This window comes from Xenopus laevis, chromosome 5S (assembly GCF_017654675.1).
Source record: "Xenopus laevis strain J_2021 chromosome 5S, Xenopus_laevis_v10.1, whole genome shotgun sequence".
In the NCBI taxonomy this organism is placed as follows: domain Eukaryota; kingdom Metazoa; phylum Chordata; class Amphibia; order Anura; family Pipidae; genus Xenopus; species Xenopus laevis.
The window spans coordinates 56,994,573-57,005,223 of NC_054380.1; the positions used below are offsets into that span (position 1 = coordinate 56,994,573).

Here is a 10,651-nt window from a genome sequence, read left to right on the forward strand (position 1 = left end):
GCTGCAATCAACACAGGGGAACCCTGATTCTTCTGCGACTTCCTGACCATATAGTATCTTTAGGCTTCCCATCACACCCTGTACCAATTGCTGTAGAGCAGTTGTACCAAAAGTATAGGGTGCACACATCACTTGAATGCTGAACACTGGAAATGACACCAAACAGCACCCTTTGCATCAACAATAAAAAAAGAAACACAGTGATTGTACTCGAAGTAAATGAGCCCTCATGTCTTTAGGGTTATAGGGCTGTAACAATACTGTATATACTGTACCTATGTTCGACATGAGGCAGACAAATAGAGTTTGTATTAAAATGTGTGTTGCCTTTTAATCTGGAAATCCATTTTTAATGGTTATTATTTCTGTTATATATTTATAGTTTAATTTTTAACCTTATTACCACCCTAATGGAATGTGCTGTGTTGGTTTAAATTGAAAATGAGCCCAGAGCACCTCACTTCACAGAACTGTGCCTTTGTCTCAGGTTTACAGCTAAGGATGAATCTTTTATACATGGTTATTTAACATAAGAGTAATCTGAAATCAGAGTGATTCCTCCTGTCACATTTGCTTTGAAGAACCAAGTAGGTGGAAAACTGGAGGAATAAGGGCTACACCTTACTTATGCAAAAGGTGCCTGCGCTAAAAAAGTGGAACGGCCGTTTGCCAAAAAACCTATTAGCCAATGTTTATTCAGAGCATTGTCACAATGAAATTTATGTTACAGATACATATATATAATATAATATATAATGCATGAAATGCTTATGTTTAAATGTACAGTACATCTTTTGTTTATTTATGAATGCACCATAATTTCCATAAACATTGTATCATATATGGAAATAAATTAGAAATAAATGACTTCTTTATTTCCAATAATTGTCTTCACTTATTTCGCTTAGATTTTTTCTCATCGCTTTTTTGGAGGAATGTGATTCCTATTTCGGTGACATCATCCCCTTTCAGTCTATCCTGGATAAATGTGACATCAGCTGGTAAGTGAATCTGCAAAGGACATGGATACAGTAAATCAGAATTTATTCCATGTATGAAGAGACATTTATATTTTATCATCATATAACAGCAAAAAAAAAAGCCTTATTAATATTTTTGTCTATTTAATTGCATATAAGTCCTGTGACATTTATATTCAAGGCACCTATGTTAAGTTATCCAGGTAACCGAACAAAGAATGTTTTCGGTAGCATACCACACAGGACATATTATGCTTATTTTCTGGCTTTATGCAAGGGAGGTCTACCACCTTGAACATCCATCGCCTATTCACAAATCTCCAGATTGCGCATATAGAAAAAATATCTAGGGTCATAGCCTCACTAGACTCAGCTAAGGCATTTGATTGGCAATACCAATCCTGAGATTAGGTTTAGGAGAGCATTTTTTGCTTGGGTCAAACTCCTATACAAGGCACCAAAGGCAAGGTTCAGAGTTAATGGCATCACCTCCCCTCCTTTGCACTGATTGGAGGCACTAGACAAGGTTGCCCACTCTCGCCCATATTATTTGCCTTGGCAATCGGACCCCTAGCAATACTCATCAGGTACTCCATTAAAGGACTGACCTTTTAAACTGTGGTTGAGAAAATTTCCTTATTTGCTGGTGACCTGTTAATATACCTGGCTGATGCCTGAGGCTCACTGGAAGCCTTTCTACAAACAGTTGATGAATTTGGCCACTTCTTAGGACTGCTTATTAATTGGAACAAGTCCCTCCTTTACTCTTTTGACAATCAGCACCACTACCACCTACCACCCCTCTTAAATGGGCTCGCTCTTTAAAATCTGGGAATTACTATAAGCCCTGATCTGGATCAATATTTAACCCCTAATCTTAACCATTTGGCCAGGTGAGCAGCCTGTGTAACCTGGTCTCTCCAGCCCCAGCCCAGCTGCCGCCTGATTGGAATCTCCAGCCCCAGCTAAGCTGCAGCCTGTTTGGCCTCTGCAGCCCCAACCCAGCTGCTGCCTAGTTGCAATCGGTCAATCAGGGCTGACTCTTCCCTATTTAAGGGCAGCACTTAGAACACTCCTTGCCAGAGCAATACATTGTTTCTCCCTAGTACTGCGGCAGCGCCCTTAACTAGGTAGTTCTAGCTCTTGGCCCTTTTCCCTTATTATTCCTCCTTGCCTTTGTCTGCCTATCCTTGTCTTGTCTTGCTTTACCCTATCTTGTACCTTCCCAGCCTTGACCTTGACCTGACCCTGCCTTGCTTGTTCCTGATTTCTGCTTCCTGTTCCACCTTGTACCTTGCCCTGACTTCACCTTGTACTGACCTTGTCTCACCTGTTCCTGATTCTTGCTTTCTGACCCTGCCTTGTACCTTGTACCCCTCTCTCGCTATCCTCGGCTCCAGTCCTGTCTTGCTATCCGCTCCAGTCTCCCTCTGCTATCTTGCTATCCTGCTCCAGTCTCCCTCTGCTATCTTGCTATCCTGCTGCAGTCTTCCTCTGCTATCTTGCTATCCAGTTTCCCTCTGCTCTAGTCTCCCTCTGCACTCTATCCCCAGTTTGATCTGATCTATGCCCGCTCCAACCTGTCCCATCCAGTCTGTTCTTGTTCGACTCCTGCCCCGTCCAGTCTGTTCCTGTTCTGAGTCGTCGCCCTCTTCTTCCTGCCTAGTCCAGTCCAGTCCTGATCTTCACCCTCTCCGTCCTGTTCTGCTCGGCACCTGATCCAGACTGACTCTTCGCCCTCATCAACCTGTTCCTGCTTTCCCTTCAAGTGTTCCCTAGGCACATGCATCTCCTGCCTTAAGGACTCGCCCTTTCCCTATCAGTCTCCACAGCGCCCCCTACCTAATCCTTGACATCAACAGACCTCTCTAATTGGTCCAAGTTACCCCTGACTCTATGGGGTTGTATAAATATCTTTAAAATTATAGATCTCTCCAAAATCTTATATGTTTTGCTTCAGTGTACCTTACAGCAAAAACATTTAGAGATATTAACAAAATCCTGACTCACTTCTTATGGCACACTTTATAGCTGCACTAATGGCTCAGCTCAATCTAGTCAGTGGCTGACTCAGTATACAGTATGATTCATAAAGCTTTAATAAAAATTTATGTAAACAAGGCTCCAGGGCCTGATGGCATATACCCCTGGGTTATAAGAGAGCTTAGTTCAGTTTTAGACCAGCCCCTATTTCTGATTTTCTCAGATTCTTTCATCTGGTATGGTGCATATGGATTGGAGAACAGCTGATGTTATTCCAATATTTAAAAAAGGAATTATGATCAATTATAGGCCAGTAAGTTTGAAATTTGTTGTGGGCAAATTATTTGAAGGCTTGCTAAGGGATCACATTCAAAAATGTGTCCTAGTGAATTGCATTATGAGCAGCAATAAGCATGGCTTTATGAAGGATAGGTCATGTCAGACAAATTTCATTGCTTTTTATGATGAGGTAAGTAATATGCTGGACAGTGGTGGGGGCAGTAGATGTGATCTATTTGGATTTTGCCAAAGCGTTTGATACAGTGCCCCACAAATGACTGCTTTCTAAACTAAGGTCTTAATGAAGTCGTTTGCACATGAAGAGGAAACTAGCTACAGGATCGGGTACAGATGGTGGTTGTTAATGGTACATTCTCTACTTAGAGTAACGTTCTTAGTGGGGTCCCTCAGGGCTCGGCATTGGGTCCACTTTTATTTAACTTGTTCATTAATGACTTAGGGGAGGGTGTAGTAATGTATCAGTGTTTGCAGATGACACAAAACTATCCAGCCCAATTAATTCCATCCAGAATGTGGCATCCTTGCAACACGATCTTGACAAACTGGCAATCTGGGCAGCTAAAGCTCCCCATAGATGCGACGATTCTTCTTGCCGAAGACCGATTTTAGGGAAGTCCGACCAATCCTTCGAAATTATCGTGGTGTTAGTGGGATTCGAACGATCGTACATCTTACGATTTTTCGGCCGACATCTGTCAGCAAATTGATCGGCCAGGTCAAAAAATCTTTGTCGGTCCCAGTGCAATCTATCTATGTTTGCAATGCCAAGCAGGCAGCTCCCCTTTGTTTTCCTGGCAAATTGGTCTTTTTAGTTGATGGTAAATTCGTACGATCGTACGATCGTTCTGAGAAGATCGTGGTCTCACGATCAGGATCTGATCTTTTAAAAATCTCAACATCTATGGCCAGCTTAAGTGGCAAATGAGATTCAATGTTGATAAATGTAAAGTCATGCACCTGGGATGTAAAAATATCCAAGCAACTTATACCCTTAATGGGACTGCACTAGGTAAATCCATTATGGAAAAGGACCTTGCAGTCCTTGTAGATGATAAACTTGGCTGTAGCAAGCAATGCAGCATCAAGGGCAAATAAGGTCTTGAGCTGTATTAAAAGGGGCATATAGTCACTTGAGGAGGGGTCAATCTTCCACTGTATAGAGCACTTGTAAGGCCCCATCTAGAATATGCCATGCAGTTTTGGTCTCCATCACTCAAACAGGACATTATTGTATTAGAGAGGGTACAGAGAAGGGCAACTAAGCTGGTAAAAGGTATGGAAAATCTTAGCTATGAGGAAAGACTGGCCAAATTGGGGATGTTCACGCTGGAGAAGAGGCGCTTAAGGGGAGATATGATAACTATGTATAAATATATAAGGGGATCATATAATAATCTCTCTAATGCTTTATTTACTAGTAGGTCTTTCCAGCTGACACGAGGTCACCCATTCCGATTAGAAGAAAATAGGTTCCGCCTAAATATTCGGAAAGGGTTTTTTACAGTGAGAGCTGTGAAGATGTGGAATTCTCTCCCTGAATCAGTCGTACAGGCTGATACTTTAGATAGCTTTAAGAAGGGGTTGGATGGATTTTTAGCAAGTGAGGGAATACAGGCTTATGGAAGATAGCTCATAGTACAAGTTGATCCAGGGACTAGTCCGATTGCCATTTTGGAGTCAGGAAGGCATTTTTTCCCACTCTGAGGCAAATTGGAGAGGCTTCAGATGGTTTTTTTTTGCCTTCCTCTGGATCAACTAGCAGTTAGGCAGATTAAAAAAAAAAATGGTTGAACTTGATGGACGTGTGTCTTTTTTCAACCTTACTTACTATGTTACATATATATTATATAATGGCATGTTATGTTGCTCCTTACTGTATTGAAATATTGTTTATATGCTACCGATGTATCATTCACTGTTGCTTCCACTTCTATACCTTGAACTGCAATGGTCTTGGCTGTATATATGTTATAAAAAAATCAATAAAACAAAGTTACCTTTAAAAAAAAAAAATCATATTTGCATACCTATTGAGGAGGAAATATTGAGTTATTCAATGTTAACATGATCTAACGTGGCCTGACCTTGTCCCGTTTGATCTCCAGTACCAGCAGTGGTGATCAAAATGGTAATATCATCCCCTAACGGTTCCCATTCTGTTAAGCAGGAAGCAGGATGTGTCTTAAATTCTACATAAGCAAGTCTAATTTAAGAATGTGGTTGCGTAAAAATTAATTCAAATGTAGTGTATGTATTGACACCTTTCAGTAACTGCACATGCCCCGAAAAATGCCCCTGCCCTATGCACCATTGTGCTTGCTCAGTCTACTCAGACAAATTGTGCACAATTGCACCTATATTTATGAGTATTGTACTAAGGAGAAGCAGGTAAGTGCAAGGTAAGGACATGTAAATTACGGAATGCAGGTTGATACCATTTGTCCTAATCTGTTAATCTGTAAGCAAACATTTGGGGCCTTATTTAGCATAATCCAAATTTTTCTGAGTTTTTAAATAAAAAAAGTCAGAGCAGACTAGAATCGACGATTTGACCTTATTTATTAAAAAAAGCATGATTTAATCGGATCGGGGACAAACAAAATCGAGAAAAAATCCGAATAGTACGTTTTTTTTCCAGAATCACTTTTTCTGGGCTTTTTCCAGAAAAGCCTGAATTTTTCGGATTTTTGCCAAAAAAGTCTGAATAGTCGGATTTTCGGGCTTAATTCATTGCAGCCCACAGAAACTTTGAAATAAGATAGGGGCCTCTCCCACGGCAGATCCCCTGCCACTATTGCTCCCTTTAGTATTCTAGCACTTGTCTTAGGAATTGTTGTATAGCAATCATGGTGTGACCTTTAACAACTTAAAGGTGATAATTTACTTAATGTGCCCAAATTAATTATTAACGATACTTAATACTTTAACTGTAATATAGCTTTTAAGTATAGGTATGGGATTTGTTATCTGGAAACCTGTTATCCAGAAAGCTCCATAAAATACAATATTTACTGTGTAATAATATGCAAAAATAAAATGCTTAATTCAGTAATAACAGCATTGACTGAGGAAATAAGAGTCATTTTTGGGAACATTGGGATAAAAGTGTGGTGTAAAATCTGGAAAAACATTAACATAAGTAAAAGCACCCACTAAAATGCATTATAAATTGGTCGGACCACAAAAAAAAACAATGAAAAACTTTAAATTGGGGTATGTAAAATGGAGGTTTCACTGTATTGGTTTTATATCTCGAGAGGGAAAGATTTTCAGGCATTAACCAAAGCCATTTCCATACCATTTCCAGAGCTCCCCTGATGATTCCGGATAAAAGATTACAATAGGAAAGTGATGATCTCCCAGGTGGAAGCTCTTCAACATAGTCATCCAGTGGATTAGCATCCAATATAAGGGAAAAGCTGTTTCCCCCATCATTACCTCCAATCATAGTTGGGGTGATTCCAAGGTACATTTTGAAAGCCACCTTAAACAAAAAAAGCCAAACATATCAAAACCAAAACTAGTACCACAAACCCACAAGTCATTGTAGTGTGACTCCATTCTAGCAAGATACACAACACCACATCACAGATTCTTAAAAACAGGAACTAAAACTTTATTGTTTAACTGGAAATTGAGAAAACATATTTCACTTATTACAAAAAAAATACAAATATAATACAAATAGCTGTAATTTTTTTTTTCAAACTTGGAATTTTACAAATTTTTTGATTAATATTGTGCAACAGGATTTCCGTCTATTCCAATAACATTATATATCAACAGTATAATAACATTATAATAATTGTGTAATCATAACAATTCTAACAATCAGCTTATATGACTTCCGTGTTGAAACCCTATTTTGTGGATAGGTGGCTAACAACCTGTTAATTTGATGACTCCTGGCGGGTGCGTAGTCTTGTTGTCTTTGATCTTGTTGCATATTACTGAGGTGCTGAGACGACTCCATGACCAATGGTTGTTCTGTTAACCCTTTAAGTGCCACAGAACGTAGAATCTACGTTCTGTGGAAAAGTAACTTGAAATGCCACAGAACGTAGATTCTACGTTCTGCAGCACTTCCGGGTTCTGGAGCGGAGGAGCGGCTGTTAGAGCCGCTTGCTCCGTTCCGCTTCGATCCCCTGCCCCTAGGCAACGAGCAGAGCAGGGGATCGAGTGGCCCCTGGGGCGCGATTGCCCAGGGGCCCAAAAACAGCAGCAGGCACGTGTTACTTACGTGTCCTGCTGCTGCAGCCTGCACTGCGTCGTCGATCTCCGCCCCCACAGCACAGAGACAGGAACCACGACGCAGATGTCTTCCAGGGGCTCTTCCTGATCGCCTGCAACAGTCTCCAGCGATTTTTTCAGGTTAGTGCAACAATTACACACACAAACACACCAACACACACTTATTACAGTAATACACACTTAGATTCACACTTACACACACTTACACATACATTTTTGGGGATTGGGGGGGTCACTTACACTCACTGCACTTACACACACATGCACACGCACACACGCGCACATAACATGTACTTTACCATTTGTACACACGCACACGCACATACATGGCATTGTGGCTTTTTTTTTTCTTATCGCATCGTCTCTTTTTTTGGCTGAAAAAATGTTTTATTGCCATTACGAATAGCGTATTCGCTAACCGTACTGTGCAATACCTTTTGTATGTTATTTCGGTGATTATATTGCAATTTTGGGTATTTTGGTGCATTTTTAGCCATTTTATTGAATTTTTAGCCATTTTATTGCATTTTCAGCTCTGCATATGTTGTGTTCACTTGTTTCTAGCCGTATAACCTGTTTGGCCCAGCTAAAATATTCAAACTGTGATTCTGACGGCCGATAACACTAGTCTGGAAAAAAAACATTGATTTTTGTGGTTTTATTGGATTTTTTTGCATTTCACTCTTTACTGCCTTATTTTGTTTTGCCTTGTAAATTTTATATACTATATATCTATTTGGGGGTCTCTGTGCGCCACATAGTTTGGTATATCTATGCATATTGGGCATCAAAGTGTTCAGTAGACACCTGGTGTTCATATTTAGGATGTTTTATGCTGATACGTTACGAAATGTGGGGCATATAATGGGGTAAAATTCAAGCTTTCTGACAATTTTCAGAAATTTGATAAAAACCGTTATGTTCAGCATTGCTTTGCAGTTTGGCAGTTTGCAGTAGAAACACTTATTTACCCATATTGGATTCGTCAGAATGTGTACTTTCTGAAAATATATGGTTTTCTGGGGTCGCTGTACTGTTAGGGGGGTCTAATGTCGCATAATACACACACCAGGTGCTTATATTGCAGCAGCCAGCGCGTCAGCTGTGAAAATGTATATACACTATTGTCATTTGGTGGTCTCTGTGCGCCACATAGTTTGGTATATCTATGCATATTGGGCATCAAAGTGTTCAGTAGACCCTTGGCGTTCATATTTAGGATGTTTTATGCTGATACGTTACGAAATGTGGGGCATATAATGGGGTAAAATTCAAGCTTTGTGACGATTTTCAGAAATTTGATAAAAACCGTTACGTTCAGCATTGCTTTGCAGTTTGGCAGTTTGCAGTAGGAACACATATTTACCCATATTGGATTCGTCAGCATGTGTTCTTTCTGAAAATATATGGTTTTCTGGGGTCTCTGTACTGTTAGGGGGGTCTAATGTCGCATATTACACACACCAGGTGCTTATATTGCAGCAGCCAGCGCGCGTCAGCCATGAAAATTTATATACACTATTGTCATTTGGGGGTCTCTGTGCACCACATAGTTTGGTATATCTATGCATATTGGGCATCAAAGTGTTCAGTAGATCCCTGGCGTTCATATTTAGGATGTTTTATGCTGATAAGTTACGAAATGTGGGGCATTTAATGGGGTAAAATTCAAGCTTTGTGACGATTTTCAGAAATTTGATAAAAACCGTTACGTTCAGCATTGATTTGCAGTTTGGCAGTTTGCAGTAGAAACACTTATTTACCCATATTGGATTCGTCAGAATGTGTACTTTCTGAAAATATATGGTTTTCTGGGGTCTCTGTACTGTTAGGGGGGTCTAATGTCGCATAATACACACACCAGGTGCTCATATTGCAGCAGCCAGCGCGTCAGCCTTGAAAATGTATATACACTATTGTCATTTGGGGGTCTCTGTGCGCCACATAGTTTGGTATATCTATGCATATTGGGCATCAAAGTGTTCAGTAGACCCCTGGCGTTCATATTTAGGATGTTTTATGCTGATACGTTACGAAATGTGTGGCATATAATGGGGTAAAATTCAAGTTTTGTGACGATTTTCAGAAATTTGATAAAAACCGTTATGTTCAGCATTGCTTTGCAGTTTGGCAGTTTGCAGTATAAACACTTATTTACCCATATTGGATTCGTCAGCATGTGTACTTTCTGAAAATATATGGTTTTCTGGGGTCTCTGTACTGTTAGGGGGGTCTAATGTTGCATAATACACACACCAGGTGCTTATATTGCAGCAGCCAGCGCGTCAGCCGTGAAAATGTATATACACTATTGTCATTTGGGGGTCTCTGTGCGCCACATAGTTTGGTATATCTATGCATACTGGGCATCAAAGTGTTCAGTAGACCCCTGGCGTTCATATTTAGGATGTTTTATGCTGATAAGTTACGAAATGTGGGGCATATAATGGGGTAAAATTCAAGCTTTGTGACGATTTTCAGAAATTTGATAAAAACCGTTACGTTCAGCATTGCTTTGCAGTTTGGCAGTTTGCAGTAGGAACACATATTTACCCATATTGGATTCGTCAGAATGTGTACTTTCTGAAAATATATGGTTTTCTGGGGTCTCTGTACTGTTAGGGGGGTCTAATGTCGCATATTACACACACCAGGTGCTTATATTGCAGCAGCCAGCGCGTCAGCCGTGAAAATGTATATACACTATTGTCATTTGGGGGTCTCTGTGCGCCACATAGTTTGGTATATCTATGCATACTGGGCATCAAAGTGTTCAGTAGACCCCTGGCGTTCATATTTAGGATGTTTTATGCTGATAAGTTACGAAATGTGGGGCATATAATGGGGTAAAATTCAAGCTTTGTGACGATTTTCAGAAATTTGATAAAAACCGTTACGTTCAGCATTGCTTTGCAGTTTGGCAGTTTGCAGTAGGAACACATATTTACCCATATTGGATTCGTCAGAATGTGTACTTTCTGAAAATATATGGTTTTCTGGGGTCTCTGTACTGTTAGGGGGGTCTAATGTCGCATATTACACACACCAGGTGCTTATATTGCAGCAGCCAGCGCGCGTCAGCCGTGAAAATGTATATACACTATTGTCATTTGGGGGTCTCTGTGCGCCACATAGTT

At 40.2% G+C, this 10,651-nt stretch overlaps 1 protein-coding gene across 2 annotated transcripts in view; it reads right to left on the reverse strand.

Moving 5' to 3' along the window:
• Positions 1 to 675: 675 nt before the first annotated feature.
• trappc3l.S (trafficking protein particle complex subunit 3L S homeolog) overlaps positions 676 to 10,651 on the reverse strand; it is a 73,788-nt gene continuing 63,812 nt past the window's right edge. For both annotated transcript variants that reach the window (XM_041564599.1, XM_041564600.1), the window contains 2 exons: positions 6,562 to 6,747; positions 676 to 1,011 (listed from right to left, as the gene is read on the reverse strand). In XM_041564599.1, coding sequence (XP_041420533.1) covers positions 892 to 1,011; positions 6,562 to 6,747 — 306 coding nt within the window. In that variant the 3' untranslated portion in view covers positions 676 to 891. The remainder of the gene's footprint in view (positions 1,012 to 6,561; positions 6,748 to 10,651) is intronic.